This window comes from Lepidochelys kempii, chromosome 18 (genome assembly GCF_965140285.1).
Source record: "Lepidochelys kempii isolate rLepKem1 chromosome 18, rLepKem1.hap1, whole genome shotgun sequence".
NCBI classification, from domain to species: Eukaryota; Metazoa; Chordata; order Testudines; family Cheloniidae; genus Lepidochelys; species Lepidochelys kempii.
The window spans coordinates 12,269,269-12,291,763 of NC_136397.1; the positions used below are offsets into that span (position 1 = coordinate 12,269,269).

The 22,495-nt window shown below is 46.4% G+C and overlaps 2 protein-coding genes across 2 annotated transcripts in view; both read right to left on the minus strand.

Moving 5' to 3' along the window:
* TNFRSF8 (TNF receptor superfamily member 8) overlaps nt 1-14,037 on the minus strand; it is a 39,912-nt gene extending 25,875 nt beyond the window's left edge. The window contains exon 1 of the mRNA XM_073316667.2: nt 13,352-14,037. Within this exon, the coding sequence (XP_073172768.2) occupies nt 13,352-13,417 (66 nt within the window). The 5' untranslated portion in view covers nt 13,418-14,037. The remainder of the gene's footprint in view (nt 1-13,351) is intronic.
* A 3,766-nt stretch (nt 14,038-17,803) lies between these two features.
* Nucleotides 17,804-20,251, minus strand: LOC140900132 (uncharacterized). The gene is made up of 2 exons (XM_073316828.2): nt 19,075-20,251; nt 17,804-18,389 (listed from the first exon to the last, which is right to left on the minus strand). The coding sequence occupies exons 1-2, from the start codon at nt 19,616-19,618 to the stop codon at nt 17,944-17,946; spliced, it is 990 nt and encodes a 329-aa protein (XP_073172929.1). The 5' UTR covers nt 19,619-20,251; the 3' UTR covers nt 17,804-17,943.
* Between the last annotated feature and the right edge of the window lie 2,244 nt (nt 20,252-22,495).

Sequence of the window (22,495 nt, forward strand, 5' to 3'; positions counted from 1 at the left end):
GCCTATAAGTTACGTGTTCATAAGGGCTGGTCAAAAATTTTCCATCAAGACTTATTTTTGGCAGAAAATTGGGTTTTCAACTGAACTAATGTTCATCGAAAATGACGGCTTTCGTCAAAAAATGTTTGATTGTTTTGTTGTAAAAACTAAAAATCGAACAGTATCTGGCAAAAAAATATATTTGAGTTTTTGAGGAAAAGTCAAAGTTCTCCACGCACAAAAATGTTTTTTTTTTTCCATTTGTCGTCAAAATTTTCTTCAGAGAAAGAAACAAATTCCAAACAGCTCTAATTTTTACCATCCTTTCATGAGAACTTATGCATGGAAGAAAGAGAGAGGCAACACGATACAGGTGGGAAAATTCATATCCTCACTGCAGCTCAGAAAATGCTAGTTAAGGAGCCACCTTTCTGGCTTTTCTAATCCAATCAGTTTTATAGATCATGGGTGTGTTTGTGCGGAAGGATAAGTTTCAGGTTAACAATAATACTTTGCTCTCACACCGTACTTTTCACCTGTGGATCTCAAAGCATTTTACTTTGGTGATTTAGCATCATTACCCTCATTTTATAAGTGGGGAAACTGAGGCACAGAGAGGTGAGCAAGCCAATGACAGAGCCAGGTGTAGAACTCAGATTTCCTGACTCCCAGCCCCATGGTCTGCCCACTGCATCACAATGCCTATTAGAGAGCATCATGGAGGGTAGTGCTGACAATTCTACCTTTTAGCCTAACCCCCAGTTAAAAAAAATAAAATCAAAATTCTAATACCAATATAATCAAGTGACATTTCATGTGCTCTCCTGATTTGACTATTATATTGGACCATTGTCCATTATATGCAAATAGTCAACTTGTATGTTATTTCCCCTATTCCAAGGTGGGTTTTCTGGAGACTACCCCCGGTACTACTTTTTCCCTTTTATCCTGAGGGCCAGGTAGCAGCCCCTCACTTTCTGATTAAGGAAGGCTGGACACTGCTCCTGCAGGATCCCTCCAGTGCAGCCTTGGGACTGCAAGGCATTTTCTTGCATAATGTCCCCAGCTCCTCTGCTGCCCTGGGATGGAGTGTCTCATGCCAGACCCTGAATCATGAAATGTTTGCAATGCAGATTAAGAAAGACTTATTTAAAACAGCAGAGATATTTCAAAATGCTGGCCGCAGCCTCCAGGCTTCATGGAATCACAAAGAAGATTATAAAGCTGTTTTGAGTGACTTCTTCGGAAAATAACTTTGTCTGAGGCCATCTCTGTTCTCACTAGCAAGCATGAGTGTTTTGCAAAGTGGCTGCCTAAATACTGCAGTCAAAATGTGGGGGTGAAGAGGAATCCCTGCCCAGATAATGAGTGGGACATAATAACAATGCAAAAGGTTAATTCCACAAGTCAATTTTGAATCACTGGGGAGGAGAGGGCTATGCAATCTAGCAGTTCCAGCAGAGAACTGAACTCCTTCGACTCCTTCTCGTACCATCCACACACAACTGTTACTTTCATAGTGCAAACTGCACAGGTGTGGGGGCATAAAAGGCCTGTGATTTCTATCCCCCATGTCTTGTAAGTTCTATTCCTGGCTATTTTATTTATTTTTTAATAAATTAAAAAGGGGCGTTTCTAAATAAGTTAGATTTCTTTATTTAAATACATTTTTCTTGATAAAAAATTAAACCTATTTAAAATTAAATGTGAATTTATGACAACCTACTTTAAGGCCTAAACATTTAAAAATCATTTAAATTAAATTTAGATTAAAAAAAACCAAACACTCAAGCAGCCCACATGCACTGCCAAAGTTTTAAAAAAAGTCAGCCCATGAACTAGGGGAAATCACTGGGAAAGAGTGGAACCAGAGTTTGCTGACGTGCTAAACAACCAGCTATAGCCTGCAGTAGCCTTTTGACTGCTGGTACAGAGAGAATTTTCTTCATTTCAGTTTATTCAGCTAGTTTGTGCAAAGTTGAGAAACTGATTGGGAGTTGAAAAAGCAGGAAAGCTTGTTTTCCTTTTCGAATAAAAACAAAGTGTGAGAGGATGAGATCTACGGGTTCTAAATCTTGAAGGCCATGGCGATCAGTCATGATCAGTTCAGTTCACTAACTACAGATAATACTTCTTTTGTTTAATGAAGTTAATTTTAAATGCAAACATGTTTTGACATACTTACTTTCTTTGCTTATGTATTCAGCACAAATGTAGTTTTATTTAAATAATTTTTAAATGCCATTTTTGAGCATTTTTAATCAAATTCTAACTTCCATCCAAATGCAGTTTGTGACAAATTACAGTTTAAAAATTAATCATTGCCTACTAAATAAGAAATGCATCATTCACCATTTCCTAATGTAATTCAAAAAAAATAAAAAATATGACATACATATGTTAAGGCATTATATTTACTTAAATAAATATAGTAGATCCTCCTGCTTAGCAAAAAGAATTACCAAACTATACCAACCCATAAGAAACAACCTTTCTTTAGGAAAAATAACCAAAAAGTACAAATGCAAAACAAGATTAAAATCAAAGTCTTAAACCAAGGTTTCCTGTTTCCTTATATAAATCATGATAAAAAAGGGTGATTTAAATCAATCCACCCTCTTGGTTCTATCACTTTGTGACAATAGGCGAGTAACTTAAGAGCTCTGTGATTCAGTTTACCCCTTAAAAAAGAAGTGTCTTCTTATTTTTATTTGTATGGTGGCAATTGCTTCCCCCTGGGGCAGTGGTAAGGATTCATTACTTAGTGTTTCTACAGCGTTTTGAAGTTAACAAGCATTGCATGTGTGTTAAAGCTTATGATATCAGGGCATGGCACATGTTGCCCGTATAGCCAAAATACCCATTACAAAATTATTTTATCCCTGTACACGTTTCTGGCCTTCTTACTGATCGTGTGAAGCCAAGCTACTCCTCTGGCACAGAGGGCAATCACCTGCAAATACAGCTGCACTGTGCCGATACATGCAACAGCTAAAAAGGACCTCTTCTCTCTGCTCCACGAAGAACAGATTGCTTGGTTCCACCGAGTCTTGATAAAGTTTTGACAGCGGGCACTGGAGATGCTTGGGTCTTGTCTGCACTAGCAGTAAAATTTTTCAGCACCAGTGCAGGGGGAGCATCCACGGTCAGCAAAGGGTCAATTTCCTAAAGCAGACAGGAACTTTGTCCAGGGAAGCTGTTTTAGCACCTTGCCAGGAAAAAAAAAAACAAAAAGAAAAAAAAACCCTACCAGATCTAAGCCCAACCTGCTAAAGGGGTGCTAATATGGTATCCTTGGCCAAAGATACCAGGGGCCAAGGTAATAATTTACGGCTTTGTGACTGTCTGGCGGTGGATTGCATCACTCTTCTCAGAATTTTCCTCATGTAGACAGGGCAAATTTCCCCCCAATAGCAGCATCATTGATCGTCCTGGATACACTGTGTCACTTAGAACTGGTCTGAGCTAGGTTACGTGAGATGTGTTGACAGCGGTCGCAGCCGCGGGAGCCCTGTCTGCTTTCCCTAAGACCTGTTCAGTGGCATCACTGGGAACCAACAGTAGGATTCCCCTGCCCCCCCCCGCACTAATGTGAGCTAAGTCCTAGACAGCTCAATGATCATCTGCCAGAGGGGAGGGAATCACAGGTGATCATTCACATGCAAGCTAAGGCCCTATTTGTACAAGGGCTAAAGAAAAATAATTCCTGCAGGGGGAAGAGCGATCGACAGTGCAAATGAATACCCTAGTTACACAAGTTTCTAATGCATCCATTGCAGGTAGGATCTCAAGGCAAATAATCCCTCATGTCCTTATAGGTATTAAAGGGTCCAAACATGGGGGGAAACATGCATCTTGTAAAATAGTTAGTAAGAAACTTGGGAAATGCAGTAGATCTAATATACTTGGACCTCAGCAAAGCATTGGACATAGTAGGAACTTAGCTAAATTAGAGAAGATGGGGATTAGTATAACAATGGCAAGGTGGGTCAGAAACCGGCTAAAGGGGAGAAGGCACTGGGTTTGTGCTGAAAGGTGAATTACCAGCCTGAAGGGAGGTTACTAGTGGAGTTCCTCACGGACTTGTCTTGGGACCAATCTTATTCAGTACTTTTATTAATGACCTTGGCACAAAAAGTCAGCGTGCGCTCATGAAATTTGCTGATGATACAGAGGAGGGTCAGAATATTACACTGGAAGATCTGGATGAGCTTGAAGATTGGTGTGACAGAAATGCAATACAATTCAACAGTACAAAGTGTAAAGTCACGTACCTACAGTCTAAGCAGAAGAATTGTTGCTATAAGCTATGAGCTCATCAGTTGAGAGTGAGAGGAGGAGAGACCAACCTGCATGTTAGCGTTGATCATAGGAGGACTATGAACCACCAATGTGATGCGTCTACGAAACAGCCTAGGTTTGCATTTGCTGTTATCAGGCGAGACATTTCTAGCAGAGATAGGGAAGTATTAATGCCATTGTACAAGCTACTGGTAGGACCTCATGTGGTAAACTGTATAATTCTGGCCTCCCATTTTGAAGAAAGAGGAGTTCAAACTGGAACAAGTGCAGAGAAGAGCTACTTAGATGATCAGGGGAATGGAGGGCCTCTCTTATGAGAGGAAACTGGAAGAGCTTGGTGGGTTTAGCTTAGCACAGTGAAGGCTGAGAGAGGATCCGATTGCCCTCTAGAACTACAACAGGTGGTAAACACCAGGGACAGTGAAGCTATTTAAGCTAAAGGACAATGTTGACGCAAGAACAAATGGGGATAAATTGGCCGTGAAAAAATTCAAGATGGAAAGTAGAAGGTTTCTAACCATCAGAGGACTAAAGTCCTGTAACAGCTGCCCAACAGAAGTTGTGGAGGCAAACAACTTAATTAGTTTTAAGAGCAAGCTGAACAAATTGATGAATGGGATTGTATGATAGAGTGGCTTGTGATGGTGGCTGACAAGGCTCGGCAGCCCTGAGGGTCCCTTCTGGTTCATGTCAGATATCCCTAAAATCTCATGCTTCAGGCAGTCACCTCCAGGTTCACCTGGGTGAGTCTCACTTAATCAATTCCCTGCCATTGGTGCACTTCAGTCCCTCACATTCTCTGCCTGTCATATAATAGTTCAGTCTCCTGTGAGCTGAAATACTTGGGTCTATTTCATTGTTGGGTTGAGTGCACGGGTGCTGATATACAGGAAGTTGGACCGGATGATCTGGTCATCCCTTGTGGTCTTGAATTCTATGACTTGGCAGAGTAGGATAAGAAGATTTAATTACAGCATAGCAGAAGGCAGTTGATCTAGAGAGCTTGGTCAAGTCACGCCATTGCTCTGTGCCTCAGTTTCCACATCTGTAATGGGGACACTGGTAATGGCACTGACCTCCTTTGCAAGGCACTTTGAGACTAACAGATGACAATCACTTTATAAGAGCTAGTTATGATCACAGAAAGGAAAAAAGGCCCTTTGCCAATTATTCTTTCTGGAGATACGTTGGTCCTTCTCTCATTCCCCTTTCCAAGTCTGCTGAGGAGGAGGATTTCCCCATTTGTTATATTGTCCTTAAGTCAAAGAGAGCTCTTTACAAACAAGTCACACAATGAGTGTGGGAACCATCAAATACAGATTCTGTTCTGAGATGGGTTTCATCCAGTCCTGACTCACTGTTATTAATGACAGGTTTCAGAGTAGCAGCCGTGTTAGTCTGTATTCGCAAAAAGAAAAGGAGGACTTGTGGCACCTTAGAGATTAACCAATTTATTTGAGCATAAGCTTTCGTGAGCTACAGCTCACTTCATCGGATGTTATTAATATCACGAATAACGATTATTTCAGAACGAAGATGGTCTCATTCAATAAAGACGCTTTGTTAGCCAAAAACTGAAGGTAAAGATTTGACTTAGCTGGCCCCATTGCTCATATTTAGCTCTTGAAATGAAGTGAATGGGGTGGGGAGGGAGGGGAAATCTAAGGTGTCAGCCAAACTCTACAAACCTCAAAACTATCACCTTCTTGCAAAGCAGCTGCTGCCATCGATGCAGGGGGATCTACCCCTCACACACTCCTGTTACTCTAGAACCTCTGTTTAGGGGACCCCTAAGAAGAAAGCTAGGACTGCAAAAACATTCCAGGGAACCACTCCATCTCTCCCCAAACTTGGATCATTCATTCTTCATGGACCAAATGATCTTGCAGACTTTGGTTGTTGATTAGTCAGCTGGAGAAGATTCACTTCATAATTTTTACCCTTTGTTGCTTAGGTCATAAAGAACAACCTCTGTATGAGAACTTTCACTTCTGCCCCACTCCCCCCTTCTCGCCTGTGAATATCTAGACACATTTAAGAGTGCAGTGTAACATAATTAGTATTCATTTTCAACACAGCATGTGGGCTGGCTTTATCAGGGAAACCTCTTGTGAGCCTCAAAAGCCAAATGCAGCTGCTTCCCTCATCTGTGAAAGGTACAGAATGAAAACATGGTAACCTCAGACTCTTTTTAATCTCCAGCGCATCTCTCCCCTTTCGTCTTTTGACTGTGTTTCCTTCCCCCATTGCCATCTCTGAACCTCAACTGGGAGCAAATTGAACTCAGCATCTTTGGTCAGGTGAATCCAAAGAGCCGTTCCAATTCCTGCAGGCAAGTCAACATCAGTAGCAACCATCACCCAAGCTTGGGTATCACAGCTGTTCCTGAAGGCAGGAAGAGGGAGGAGGAGAATTAAATTGTGCATTTCCCTAGCCAAAGGGCCAGCCAATCCAAATGAAAAAGTTCCAATTTTATCTCAGTGACAAACAAGACTGACCAACTCCGAAAGAGAAAAATATATTAAGTTATACAGTTTCCAGTATTCTTCAACCGCAGCCTAGGGTTAAACACAACTAACAACACTTTGTAAATTCTCGTGTGGGCAGAATATGCCATTGTGTTAGTCATGTTACAGCATGACTAAAAGTTCAAGTATACACATGCCACCACCATGTTTTAGGGTCAGAAGCTGGGAGGAGTCTGAATAGTGGCTCTTCCTTATCTCTGGATGGGGTTGTGAGCAGGATGGAGGTGGTTTTTCCCCACCCAGTGGACTAGCAGAGAGCACACAGAGACTGGACTCAGCTAGTGGACCACTGCGCGTAGGGCCCAATCCCGCCCCCAGTGTAGCCAAAGAAAGTTTTATCACTTCAGTGGGAGCAGGATGAGGCCCCAGTAGAGCAATAGAACCCACAATTCCCTAATAAATTTGAGACCATCCTGAATATTAGAGGGTACCCAGAACTCAGCGGTTCCCCTGGGCAGTAAGTTTGATGGATCTTGAAGATTACCTCCCTTGTAAACAGAACCAGATCCTATTTTCAGCGGCAAGATAATAAAGACCAATGAAATAAAATGGAGGGAAAAATCAAAATGCACCAATACAAAATGGGGAATAACAGGGGAGGCAGCAGTACTGGGGGTCACAGACTGAATCTAAACCAACAGTGTGCCGGTATTGTGAAAAAGGCAAAGGTCACTCTGGGATGTGTTGTCACATGTAAGACAGGGGAGGTAACCGTCTCACTCTGATCAGCAGTGGTGGGCCCTCAGCTGGGGTACGGCATCCAGTTTTGGGCACCACACTATAAGCAAGATGTGAACAAGCTGAAGAGTCCAGAGGAGAGCAACAAAAATGCTAAATGGTTTAGAAAACCTGCCCTAGAAGGAAAGGTTGAAGGAACTGGGCATGTTTAATCTAGAGAAGAGAAAGCTGAGGGAGGACATAACTGTCTTCAAATACGTTAGAGGTTGTCATAAAGAGGACAGCAATCAACTGTTCTCCATGTCCACCAAGAGCAGGACAAGCAGTAATGGGTTTAATCTGCAGCAAGGGAGATTTAGGTTGGTATGACACAGAGGTGCACTATTCTGTGTCAGCAACTCCTCAGGCCTGACATACTAACACACTGTCATCACAATATATACCCACAAGGTGGCATGCAATACATCACTGGAAAACTAATAACTCACTGATCATTTTTCAGAGTAACAGCTGTGTTAGTCTGTATTCGCAAAAAGAACAGGAGTACTTGTGGCACCTTAGAGACTAACCAATTTATTTGAGCATAAGCTTTCATGAGCTACAGCTCACTTCAACAGTATGCATCCGATGAAGTGAGCTGTAGCTCATGAAAGCTTATGCTCAAATAAATTGGTTAGTCTCTAAGGTGCCACAAGTCCTCCTTTTCTTTTCACTGATCATTAATATTCTTGTGTGGTGTATGTAGATACAAAGAGTTATGGATATGTGCTAGAATTATGGTCTTAAAATGTGCTTGGCAAGAGATGCTTAAGCCCAGTGAGCCTTAGACAAAGGGAGATGTATTTGCTTGTCTTGTATCATCTTTGTCTTCACCTGATGTACATCTATATAAAAAGGTAAACAAAGCCCTCAGTCTAGGGAGTGAGGGAGATAGCCTCTTAATTATAAAGACAGAGATTTGTACCCCACACAAACAACGGAATCAACGGACGCTACTATAAAAGTGTATCCAGTAAGATCTTTTATGATAGCCTGTAGCCTGCTGGTGGTTAAGATTATGGTGCAACGTATGCATTAACGCTACATGAGGAATTACGGAATCTCACTGACGTTATGCTTTAAAGTCTGTAACCAACACAGGGAGAAACAGATTTTCTCCCAGTGAGAAGGGAAGGCAGCTGTCTTCCTCTCTCCAATGTAAATTAAGCATTGTGGAATCAAAACAATGGAAGCCCCATTTACATACAAATCAGCAGGAAGATGGGAGGTACAGCAGGAGACCTTCCTGCTTCTTGAAACAGGATCAATGAATTTTGAGAAGACAGCCTGGTATCTGCATCCCCCCTCCCCACCAGGCAGGAGAGGCAGGGCTGACTTTTCAAAGAAGGTTTCAGAGTAACAGCCGTGTTAGTCTGTATTCGCAAAAAGAAAAGGAGTACTTGTGGCACCTTAGAGACTAACTCAAATAAATTGGTTTGTCTCTAAGGTGCCACAAGTACTCCTTTTCTTTTTTCAAAGAAGAAATTTCTGAGGTTTACTGGACTCCAACTGGACAACTCCCCATAGTTGTCCCTCACTTGGAGGATTCAAGGGGCCAGAGCTCTTGAAATCACAGAACGCTGCGTCCTTCAACCAGGGAGGCTGAACTTAGGCAAAGATTGTAACTCGCTAAAATTAAGTTTTAATCTTATAAGCGTATTTTTGCTTTTGTTTCTTTGTAACCCCTTCTATCTTTACTCCTAAGGTTCGGTATCACTTAAACTTTCTGTTTAATAAATTTGTTCTACTTTTACTGTAAACCAGTTCAGGGCTGTGATTCAAATAAGAGCGCGTTTGTCAAGCCCCAGTTAAATTAATGAGCTGCAGTGTATTATCTCTTTAAAGTAGCAATGAACATAATAACCTCTGAGAGTGTTCAGTGACAGGGCTGGGCACTGCAGGAAGATGGCTCTGGGGAACTCGGGAGTCAGGCTTCAGTGTCTCTTACCTGCAAGACAAGGACTGGACTGGCCCAGTCCTGAAGGGTTTGCTGGCAAGACAGACAAGCTGATGTGTCAGAAGCTGCCACACAGTTTAACAGCAGCAAAACCCTCCATCACTGAAGCAGAGAGGGGTAAGGTGGTGACTCAGTTCTAGGAACCCCAGCAGCCTGTCACACTGTTAGCTGGTTTGAAGGAAATTCGGGAGGAGGCGCTGTGGGGTGACTCCGCAAACAATAAGTGGGTGGTGGAAGCCAGGGCGGGACCTACAGGCTTGTATGCAGGCTGTTGATGTCTGGGCTGTGAGTCACAGCAGCATAGCATTTAAGGCACCCAGAGTTGCAGGTCAAGGGGTGACAGAGCCCCTTTCTGGTCTGGGTTGAGCCCCAAAGCCTCACAGTTGGATATTAGGACAAACTCTGTAGCAATGAGGATAATTAAGCCCTGACACAGATTACTGCAGCAGGGTTAGGCTAACCCTAACCCTCAGCAGGAACCCCTTCTACTGGAGGTTCAGAACAGATTAGACCAGTGGTTCCCAAACTGGGGTTTGTGAATCCCTGGGGGTTCACGGAAAAAAATTCCCTAATGGCAGAAAGAGCTGTCTCTAGGGTCCCTGGGAAGCCAGTAGCCCAGAGCTTTGGGGACTTCCAAGAGCTAAGCAGATCAAAGCAAGCATATCTATCACACTGAGGAGATTGAAACTTCAAGCTTCCGTATACGAAATGGAAAGGGAGGTGGATATTTTCTGCTGCTTTTAAAATTAAATGGGCGGCTGGTGTTGTTTTTAAATTATTATGAAGAACAAGTTGAAGCTTTGTTGTAATGTGGGTTGTTTGCCTGGACTGCTCAAGACCTGAATGCTTGTGTAGGAGAACTCTGAGTTGGCTTCTTACATCCCTTCCTACTGTTCCACATCTGATACTCCTTGATGAAACATAGGAGCCAGAAGCACCAGTAAGGGGGGTGATGAGGGTCACATGCTGTCCCCCCCATTAGCACGCCCCCCCCACAGGTCCCTCCCCTTTTTTCCCCAGCAGGGCCCCCCCACATTTCTGGCAGTGCCCTCCCAGGCCCTGGGGTACACAGGGGCTTTGCCTCTACACCCTGTTTTTTCTACTGGCACCTCTGATAGGAGCCTTGTCTTCTAACAGGCTTAATCAAAAGTGATACAAGCTCCACAAGTGAGATCTTGGAAGAGTGTTGCTGTTTTCATAATGTAATAAAAATATGGTGATGATAAATCATAATGAATAAATAGTGTGTAATAAGCATGTCATAAAAAACACATTTTATATTTCCAGGATTACTGCTTTTATAATTTATGCTGAGGTCAGGGAGAAAATCCTTGGAAATATTCATTTTTAGGAGGGGGTTCACCAGACTTGACATTTTCGTGAAAAGGGTTCGCGGATTGTTAAAGTTTGGGAACCACTGGATTAGACAAACACCTGTCGGGGTGGTCTAGATTTATTTAATCCTGCCTCTGCTGGGAGAGGGGAGGGGGGGGACAGTGGCAGGGGATGGACTAGCGAACCCTTCCGGACCCACATTTCTATGACTCTTTGAAAACGAGCACATCTTCTGCCTGGGAAGACCGAGCCCTTTGGATATCAGGTGGATAATACGTTTGTTCGAGAGCATCAAGGTTTGTTCCTCGCCTTCACTCTTCCAATGCCTGCAGGCACGTGAGCTATCCCGTGGAAGCGAGGCTCCTTCCCGAGGTAGAGCAGATCTCAGGGGGTTATGCTGCATTTGCGTCTTGCGCTGACTGAACTCATTAGTTAACATTCATTTGAGCTCACAGAAAAAAAAAAGTGTGGTGGTGAATCAGGGAGATGAGAAATCAGTTTGCTACAGATGAGTAGTACATCAGAACGAAAAGTATATTACAGTAAAAAAAAAAATACAAAAAATGATCATCTACCAGCACTAGCTGCTCTGGAACTGTCTACAGAACCATTCCAGCAACACAACTGCCTCCTTCTTGGGCTCCTACCCAAAGGCTGAGAACACCGAAAAGAATCCTGCCCAAGCCTACGAGTGCAACCAGATAAACTTCATCTGTCTCATGGGGCATGTGGAAAAAAAGATCAATAATAACTGTTAACTGGATGTAAACTAAAGACCAGAAAAACAATTTAAAATATAAATAGGCTATGAACTGCCAGACACTAAACAGGAGCATATGAATTCCAGTAGTGCCTCAGGCTGCCAGCAAGAGTCATCACACAGAAACACAGTAAAAAGACTATTCTTGGACCAAAGCAACCATAAGCTCTGTGACTCCAGGTTTTAACAGGCATGGGATAAGTAATGGCTGGGACCTAAGTCTGAATATTGATACTGAATATTAGAAAAGCAAATGCACTCTCTCTCTCTTGCAATAAAATAATCATTGTGCACTGATATAGCACCTTGCACCCCCCCTCCCCCCCAAATCAGACTGCAGACCATCAGGCCAATCCTGCAATCCTTAGGTGAGTAGCCCCAAAGATTGCCCGGGTGAGTAGGGATTGTAGGATCAGGACCTATATGTATAGGAATCACTCCACCTTAAGGATGAGAGGATGGGAGCCAGATCACCATGGTACAGTAAGTTGTGTGAGTGTGGGAGGGGAAATTACAGCTCAGGGCCACAGGGCAAACCCCTACTTTTATCAAAAGGGCCCTGAGGATCTGCTAACATCAGTGCACAATAGGCAGGAATAAGTGTTCTTAAAGGTCTGATCCAGAAGGCCCACAGGCTTTAGATCTGGCTTTGATCTCTCTTTAAAGATCTCCAGGCCCACAAAGTTCTGCTGAAACATTTCTCCGTAATTTGCAATGACAGGCACAGCATACATACAAATGACTCATTCACATGGGACTGTTTGGGTTTCTCTAATATTTCCATTGGCAGGGGAAAATCATTAGGAGGTCAACTTGGGGCCCTCATTCCTGCAATGCAATCACCCATAGGCTTGACTTCACCCAGGCAAAGCGGTGCACAGCCTCCATGATCTTACTCCCATGCATGACACACATTTATAAGCGTGCACAGGATGAGGGCAATTGTTGGGAATTGCACCAAGCGAACCCTGTACCCAGATACCTGTTATCCCATTATAACATGGTACCCAGGACCAATATTAACTGAGCAGAGAGTCTAGGTCTCCTGGGCTGAAATCAAGAGCTTTAACAGTCTGAAACCACGGATCAGTTGGGGGGGGCAGAGACACAGATGATATCTTTTTGAATTTCATTCAATGCAGAAGCCACAGCCCATTCATGAATAAGTTACTGCAGAAAGGGGATGGATGGTCCAATGAAGGAGCAGTTTTCTTTTTACACTTTGGGGAGATCTAAGTCAAGCCCGAGTTTCTCAGCTTGCAACCGAGCCTGGGCCAGACAGATTCCCCACAATCCCCGGGTACGTGGCAAGGCTTCTTGGGACGGCATAAGGAGGACCCGGGGCGAGCTTGCTTTCCCCAGAACATCGGGTGCCAGCTGACGAGCCAAGGGCGTCTGTGGTTTGAAGTTAATAACGCAAGAAGCCAACCGATAAATAAATCCGGATCCTTTGCTCTTGTCTGCCAGCTCTCCGGGGCAGGCATCAGGCCGCTCCGGGGCGGGCCCCCCACGCTTCCCGCCCGTCCGTAGCACCTTCCTCTCCAACGGGGAGAGCCCACCCCACCCCGGGGCGTGATCCCCCTGGGGAAGCAGCCCCGTGAGTTGCCCCCAGCTTCTCTGAGCCTATAGGCGCGCTGGGTCCCCCGTGCCCCCCGGCCCAGCGCTATTGGTTCGGGGGGAGACCGGAACCCCCCAACCCCCCCCCGGCACAGCCCCACGCCCCCCCCCGGCACAGCCCCACGCCCGGCAGGAGCCCCGGGGCAGCTACCCTACCTGCGGGGGCGCCGCCTGGGTCCCCCGGAGAAGCAGCAGCAGCAGCAGCAGCCCCCGGGCAGCCATCGGCCCCGCTCCGCGCAGCGGCAGCCGCGGGAAGGTCCTAGAGCATCCGCGCGCGGGACTCCCGCCTCCCGGGCAGGGCTCCCCGCTGGCCTGGACCGCGCCGAGCACCTGGTCCCTGGAGCGAGCCCCGCGTCCTCGCAGGCGCCGGCAGCGACTTTCTAGCTCGAGCCGCGGGGGCGGCAGAATCCGAAACCCCGAAATCACACCGGGAAAAGGGGGTTGACACAGCGTGTCACTAGCCCGGCCCCCTCCCGCCCTGCTCCCCGGGGCTACCCCCGGCGCGGCGGAGTCAGAGCCTGGGCTCACCCAGCATGCAAATTGCAGCCGCTAGGAAGCCTACGGGTTTCACCCCTTTGCCCGAAAACAACGGGCTCGGCTGGGTCCGTTTCTCTCCCTTTCCCCGTCCCTGGCAGCAGGGAGCGGGAACAAAGAACCGCGGAGCCCGCCCGCCCGCAGCCCCTCCTCTCTGCCCCGGGCTGGGCGAGTCTGAGTCCCCCGCAAACTCCTGCTCCAGCCGCTCTCTGCCAGCCTGGAGCGAGGCTCCCGCAAGAGCCCACACGCGTTTTCCTCCGGCTCCAAGGGGGGAGCGAGCTCACAGCCGCCTGGCAGAGTCTGGGTGCTTCAGCTGATCTGGGAGGGACCCGTCCTTCCCCCCGGGGCTTAACAGGGCTCGGGCTTGATTTTACAGCCAGCCCGGCTCAACGCCCTCGCCCTCAGCCGGCTTGGGAGCCGGTCTAGCTGTCAGCAGGGCTGGTCCCATTGCCTGCAGCGACCCCAAGCACCGCGGGATTAGCTCTTAGCCCAAAGGGAATGTCAGGCAGGCCCCTCGCTGTTCGGCTCTGCATGAAATCTCTTCTGCAGCCCCCCACCCCCGACGACAACAAGAAGAAGTCTGGTAAAAACAGCCTCCTGCCAAAGAGCAGGATAGGCAAAAACCCTGAGCCAGGCAGTAAAGTCCTGAGAAGCTGCATTTTCATGACGATGCTTTTTTTCCTTTTCATGTGTGTAAATTTCTGCTGAGCAAAAGGTCATCACAGAATGAGCGGAGGGTAATTCGCTGCTTGAACCCAGGTGTGCAACAAACTCACTTAAACCAGCCCTGTAATTACCCGACATTTCACTCTCCTGCAGCAGCAAAGTTCATTATGCAAAATGATAGCACTTTCACTGAAATGGCTTTTGGAGTCCTTATTTAACTCCCCCCACCCGCCCCGGGGGGGGGGGCGCTATTCAAGAGTCACCCCCCCTCCACAATCACATAAGCACCTAGTTAACTGTACACACCTGAGTCATGCCCTTGGACGAGTGGACTCAGGTGTGTTCACAAGATCGGGCCCTTCCTTGTCAGATGAGTCTGTTGCTATTTTTAAAAGCAATGGTTTACATTTAAAGATGCCCTCTAATGCTTTCAACGGAACACCCATTTATTCCCAGATCTCCCACACAAACTGAAACCTAAAATAAACATAGGCCCCTAATTTTCAGAGGTGACCTTGAGCACTGCATGGTAGAGGTCACTGTTCCATACCAGCATCTTATCCAGTTGAGCAAATATGTCCTGGCTTCAGTCTCAATTATAAACGTACAGAACACAAACTGGCTGTGGGTAGCAGGTGTTGGAGGTTTGGGGACAGCTGAGTGGTTGGGTGGGATGGTGTGTGTGTGTGTGTGTGTATTGGGCTGTTAAAATCACTGGCCAGAAATTTATTTAAACATTATGGTAGGTTGCATGGTTTTCTTGGTTCATAGATTGTAATTTGAAATAACAGCCCCTAGAATCAAGGTTGCTGGGTTGGGTTATTTTTGGTTTTGTTTTGAACTTGAATCAACATAAATACAACAGCAGAATTTGGGGATAGGATGTGTGCTTTATTAGGACAGGCACCAACATGGGATTGCCTCTGCTTAACTTTACCTACATGAGTGGTCTTATTGAAGTAAGCGTAGGTAGGTAACAGAAGGGCCCCCAAGACCACAGTACCTGGATGCTCAGAGAACAGGTGTCTAATGTCAGGCAAGTGCTTAAGTCTTTCCAAGATCAGAGATGTGGAGTTAAATCAAATCAAATCTTCATTGAATGCGATGTGTCAGTGTGAAAAAAAACCCCTGAAATGGTCACCGACCACTGTTCTTGTCTATTGTGTGAGGTAGGTTCTGCATTAAATAATACCATTCTCAGAGTGGGTATTCCAGTCCTCGTGTTTTAAATAAACACATTTGATTCAGACTGTGTGTGTTTTGATTATATTCAAGTGAATTACCAGGGACTTTCTGAAAGGAGCCATACCAGGAACTACAACACCCACCTCTGCTTCAGCAAAATAAAATTATTTTTCTCAAAATGTTCCATTCATTTCCTAGAAAATAATCCCCTGCACTGAAGATAAAAACAGATGTTAAGGACAAATTGTTTCTCCAGTTCCCAGTTCTCCAAAGGGCATTTTAATCCAACAGGCAGAACGAGAAAATCGTTGGGAGCACAATGTATTATGGTTTATAGTACCCATCTACTTGTATATGTCCCTCTATTTAAACACTTCTTAAAATGTGCATTTGCCGATAAATAGTCCTTTGAACTCAATGGTACTACACGCAGGTGCAAAGTTAAGGCTTGGCTACACTTGCAGATGGAGAGCGCTTTGAGTTAAACCAGCCTTCGGTGAGCGCAGGAGGGAAAGCGCTGCAGTGTGTTCCCACTGGCAGCTGCAAGCGCACTGGCGTGGCCGCATTTGGAAACTTGCAGCGGCATCGGGAGCGGTGCATTATGGGCAGCTATCCCACAGAGCCCCTCTTCCCATTCTGGTGCTGTGGCTTGTGGGAAGGGGGCGGGGCATTCGGGGTCCTGTCCCAATGCCCCATGATGCATTGCTTCGCATCCCAGCAATCCCTGTGATTCTGATCACATTTGGTGCCATCTTTCAACGTTTTTTGTACTGCACACTCTGTCTTCTCTTTCGGTCTGCAGGAATGGATCCTGAACTTGTGAGGAAAACGCTGATGGGTCGACAAATTGCAGTCGAGTTACTCCTTAAGCTACAAACTGACAGTGAGGACTCCGACGACGTTATTGACTCGAGTAACCCCTACGACACAAGATTGCTTGTGGCATTCATGGACATGCTCACCACAGTGGAAAGCCACTTTGGGGCTCGGGAAACAAGCACTGAGTGGTGGGATCACATCGTCGTGCAAGTCTGGGATGATGAGCAGCGGCTGTAGAACTTTCGCATGAGGAAAGCTATTTTCATGGGACTGTGTGCTGAGCTCACCCCCACCCTGCGGCGCAAGGACATGAGACTGAGAGCTGCCCTGAGGGTGGAGAAGCGGGTGGCTATTGCAATCTGGAAGCTGGCAACTCCAGACAGCTACCGATCAGTCGCTAACCAGTTTGGAGTGGGAAAGTTGACCGTTGGACTCGTGTTGATGCAAGTTTGCAGAGCCATTAATCGCATCCTGCTCAGAAGAACCATGACTCTGGGCAACATGCGTGACATTGCAGCTGGCTTTGCACAAATGGGTTTCCCTAACTGGGGAAGGGCAATAGATAGGACGCATATTCCAGTTCTGGCACCAGACCACCTAGCTTCCGAGTACATAAATCGGAAGGGGTATTTCTCTATAGTTCTCCAGGCGCTTGTGGATCGTCATGGGCATTTCATGGATATTAACGCAGGCTGGTCCAGAAAGGTGCATGACGCATGCATCTTTCAGAACACTAGCCTGTTCAGGAAGCTACAAGCCGGGACTTTCTTCCCAGACCAGAAGATCACTGTAGGGGAAGTTGAAATGCCCATTGTGATCCTTGGAGACCCAGCTTCCCCTTTAATGTCGTGGCTCATGAAACCCTACACAGGGAGCCTTGACAGCAGCAAGGAGCGGTTCAAACAGGCTGAGTCGGTGCAGAATAACTGTTGAGTGTGCTTTTGGCCATTTAAAGGGCCGCTGGTGCTGTCTGTATGGGAAGCTGGACCTGGATGATGACAACATCCTCACAGTTATAGCCACGTGCTCTACCCTCCATAACATTCGTGAAGGGAAGGGTGAAAGCTTCGCTCAGGCATGGACCTCAGAGGTTCAACACCTGGAGGCTGAATTTGAACAGCCAGAGACCAGGGCTATTAGAGGGGCCCAGTGCGGGGCTGTAAGGATTAGGGATGCCTTTGAGGGAGCAATTCGATGCTGAAAGCCACCAGTAATGTCTGGTGCCCTGCACGGGAGTGAAGTGCAGTGGTTCCAATGCTAGTAGGCATCTGTGTTTGCTACGTATGATGCACTGACTTGCAGTGCCTGTTGCTTTCCTGGGCTACGGTATCTTTTACTTAATGCAATAAAGAATGTTTTCAAAGTAAAAAAAATCATTTATTGAAAAGAAACAGAACTGCTGGGGAAACAGAAAGGGCATGTTGTGGGACGAGGGAAGGGGGCAGGGTGGGGAATGAGACAATCACAGATTTGCGTAAGTCCTGTTATCATATTCAGCTTTCCTGGCTGGAGTGCCGCACAATGAGTGCTGCACTTCAGGATGGCTATGCTGCATGGTGATGGGGGTTGAGGGCAGTGGGTAAGGGTTGTAGTTTGCAGGGCTGGGTGGTGAAGCTACAGGTGTTGGAGGCAGCTGGTGGCAATAAGAAACCAGATGTTGGGGGAAGTGGGCTGGTGGTGACATGGGAAAGAGTTTTGGGACAAGGGCTGCGGGGGGAGGGGGAGGCAGGTGCTACGAGCACCTGCATCGAGTCCACTTGGTGCTCCATAATGCTTATGAGCCGCTCCGTGCTTTGGTGCCGGCAATCCACATTCTGCTGGTGGAGCCTCCTTTCAGTCTCCCGCCACTCCTGTACTTTTTGATTTTCAGTACGGGACTGCTGCATGACTTCATGCAGCAGGTCCTCTTTGGTTCTTCGCTGCCGCTTCCTGATTCTTTGCAGTCTTTTGGCCATTGATAACAGGGACGGCTGCGATCTCAAGGTTGCATCTGTAAAGCCAAAATGCAACACTTAAGAGAGGCAGCATTGTTCACACCAGACAGAGCAATGATTCTGCCGTACTTAAAGACAAGCACAGTGCACACAATAGCAGAAAGTGCCCGTCCCAAAGTGAGCGCACATAACCCACAGGAGCCCCAAAATGATAAGTAAGCACAGGGGCAAGGGGGACTGATTGTTTCAGGGCTGTACTGTCCTCTGGGGTTGGTTCTGTGCCTTGGGGAGAGCCAACAGCTGCAGGGGGCCCCTATACTGAACACTGTCCCATTTTCCACAGGATGAGTTCGACCTGAAAGATCTCTCGCTTCGGAGGGTGACCAGGGAAGCAAGGGAGGGTCTTCAACTGCAATGTGGATTCTGCCCTGGCCCATATGCAGCTTGCCTGTGCGCAGCAATGGTCCCCCCGCCCCTCACAGCACAGTGGTGCAGACATGTTAGCCTGACTGGGACAAGGAGCACAGTAGCTCTGCCAAGGAACCTGCACAAGTGGATTGCCCAGCTTCTGTATGAGACTTTTGAAGAGATCACTGGGGCGGATTACCGCGATGTGAGAGAGCACATCAACGCCCTATTCTGCATCTAGGCATGCACCCAGCCCCTTACTTCTCTCTGCAGCCCTCCTTGCCCCAAGAGCCTGCACCAAACAACTACCTTCCCAAAGCAAAAGCCACTTACTGGGCACCTCCTCTGCTGTTTGTTCTTCCCGAAGCACCGTCCACTGCGACTGGCTACCTTCCTCCTGGCTTGAAAACAGCTCCTGGTTGCGTGCATCTAGGGATGCCGGGCTGTCCTCTGGCTCTGGCCCCACTGTCTCCTCAGCACCCTCTCTTCTGCTTTCTTCCTCCTGTTTTGTTGAACTCTGCACTGCTACAGCTTCTGAAGTGTCCATGGTGGTCTTCAGAGTGGAGGTGGGGTCACCCCCAAGTATCACGTCCAGCTCTTTGAAGAAACGGCAGGTTGCGGGGGAATCACCGGAGCGGCTGTTTGCCTCCCGCGCTTTGTGGTAGGCATTCCGCAACTCCTTCACTTTAACCCTGCACTGCAGAGCGTCCCGGTCATGGCCCCTTTCCATCATGGCCCTTGATATCTGCCCGAAGGTATTGTAATTCCTACGGCTGGAGCGCAGCTGGGACTGGACAGCTTCCTCCTCCCAAACATGGATGAGGTCCAGCACCTCGCCATTGCTCCATACTGGGGATCGCCTGGCTCCTGGAGGCATGGGCACCTGGAAAGATTCGCTGAGAGCACGCCACGCCTAGCTGAGCAAACAGGAAGGGGAATTTCAAAATTTCCAGAGAATTTAAAGGGCGGGTCTGACGGTTGGTCACCTGAGGGCAGGGCAGCAGAGTTCAAAGCGATGACCAGAGTGGCTAGCACAGGCATTGTGGGACACTTCTGGAGGCCGATCAGAACGCATGAAGAGCCCAGGGCACCCACACTGGCACCGTGGCACTCCAGCGGGGTTGCAGCAAGCCTTTTGCTTCCCGTAGAGGAGGATTACCAGGGGCGCTCCAGCCATGGAGTCTGGGTGCTCTACTTGCCTTGCCAGTGTGGGACACCTCAGGAGTTAGGGTGCCCGGGGCTGATTTAATGCACTCTGATTTGCAAATGTAGGCAAGGCCTTACTTAAATGTGTAAGGATTTTCAGGTGGACAGCTTTGTTAATTACCAATGCTATTAGCGCAGTGCCAAGGTCAATATTTTGGCAGAAGTATGAGAGAGAAAATAATTGAGAAAAGAGGCATCATTCTTAAACACTGACAAATGGAAACAAGGGAGCATTCTATCAAAGGAGACAGTTTAAAATACCATCTCGTGGGAGTGTTGCCAATGACTTCTGTGAGTACAAAAAGAAAAGGAGTACTTGTGGCACCTTAGAGACTAACCAATTTATTTGAGCATAAGCTTTCGTGAGCTATAGCTCACTTCATCGGATCAGACCCAAAGGATGTACAATGTTTGACTCTTACTCACATTAGTCTCAATGGCTTGCAAGGAGCCTCTTGCTGGAGGTAAGGGCTATGCTATGTGCAGGCTGCAGAATCAGGTCCTAACACAATATTCAGTGAACACGGCCTTATTACATTTGCAGGTCAAGGATTCTTGTGGCTACAGTGATACTCAAGGAAGGTATTTGCAGCTGAAGATCATTCACCAAATTTCTCCGTTGCCATCCCCCTTCCCAGTTTTACCAGGGGAGAGCTTCCAACCTGAGGCCCTTGGAGGATCACACTTGCTGTAATATCACACAGGGAGGGAAGTGGCAGCTTGTACAGTCAGTACCCAAACCATTTAGCGCCGTATAGGTGAAACCCAGCATCTTAAACCTCTGCTGGAAATCAGTTAGGAGCCAGGGCAGATCAGGGGTAGTGGTGTATTGAGATCATATCAGGAAACACCACTTAGGCCTGGTCTACACTAGAAAATTAAGTCGGCTTAACTATATCGCTCAAGGGTGTGGAAAATCCACACCCCTGAGCAGCATAGTTAAGCTGACCTAGCCATCACCCCTCATCTAGACAGCGTGTCTACACTTCTGTCAACCTAGCTACTGCCTCTCAGGGTGGTGGAATAATTATAGCCATAGGAAAACCCCACCTGCTGCTGTAGGTAGCCGCTAGGCTGCAGCATTTCAAGTGTAGACAAGCCCTTAGCAAGTAAAGGCCAGATTTTTAAGGTGTTTAGTTGCCTAATTATGTAGATAGGCACATCATGTGATGTTCAAAAGCAGGGTATGCTTAGCTGCTTCTTTAGGTACCTAGATACCTTAAAAAAATCTGACTCCCCCCAAGTGGCTGCATTTTGTACTCACTGCGGTTTCCAAACGATTTGAAGTGGCCACTCCCTGTAGAATAGTCTCATTGACATCAATTGGGCTAGGTCAGTTTGCTCGGTCAATCATTCCAGGAACATCATTCCACAGTATTTACTGTAGCAGGTGTATGGAGATGTTGCATTTATTCTTAATTTTCAACTTTCTGCAGTTTGTTTAAATTCAGCCAGGTGTTCAAATCACCTGCTGTATGTTAAATATTTTCAGGTCAACTTTGATAACGTGATCTGTAGAGTGCTGTCAATTCTCCAATTTCACCCCAGAATGGGTGTCCATTATGGTCAGACTTCACTGTAGGAGATGTGTTTATTTCTCTTATTTTATTTCACCACAGTTCCAACATTTGTTTATTCTTACTATGTCACGCTAGCTGTTGTTTGGGATCTCATAAAAATTTACCTCCTCTTGAACTGGATTTAATGTTGTTTACATAGGGATGTTGCTATTTCTACATATTTTGATCCTGAATTGTCTAGCATAGGTCTTTAGCACACAAATTACGCAATTTTTCATTGAACTTTTAAGACTTGATACTGCATCTCCTTTCACACCCAGAACTCCAACTTTGGTCACAGAAAGGGAAGGGGTTGGGTTGTGCGAGGAGTGCTGGGTTGGATCTTTATGGACGTGAAAAGACAGTTGAATGCTGCAGTCTTGGATATGTAGCAATGTTCTTGAGAATTAAGAATTGCACAATACAAAACTCAGGGGTCATCACCCCATAAAATTAATAGGCAGCAAGTTTAATACAAACAAGAGGAAATACTTTGTCAAAATGCACAATTAAGTCATGAAACTCATTGCCATGGAATGTTGTGATGACCAAAAGTATAAATGGGTTTAAAAAAAAAAAAACTAGACAAGTTTATGGAGGATAGGTCCATCAATGGCTATTAGCCAAGATGATCAGGGATGTAACCCCATGCTTGGAGTGACCCAAACCTCTGATTGCCAGAAGGCAGGAGGGGAACACACAGGTGTATCTCCGCAAAATTGCCCTGTTCTGTACACTCCCCATCAAGCATTGGTACTAGCCTCTGTTGGAGACAGAATACTGGGCTAGATGGACCATCGCTCTGACCCAGTGTGGCTGTTCTTATGTAATAAATGTTTCCATTTGTTTCTCTCCCATACATTTAACCTCTAAGAATTAAAACAAGAAGTCCTAGGAGAATACGAAGATTTTCTTGTTGTGGACTTGGATTCAACAATCCCTTACACAGAGGGAAAATCCCAAAAGATTTCAACACTTGCAGTTTCAAC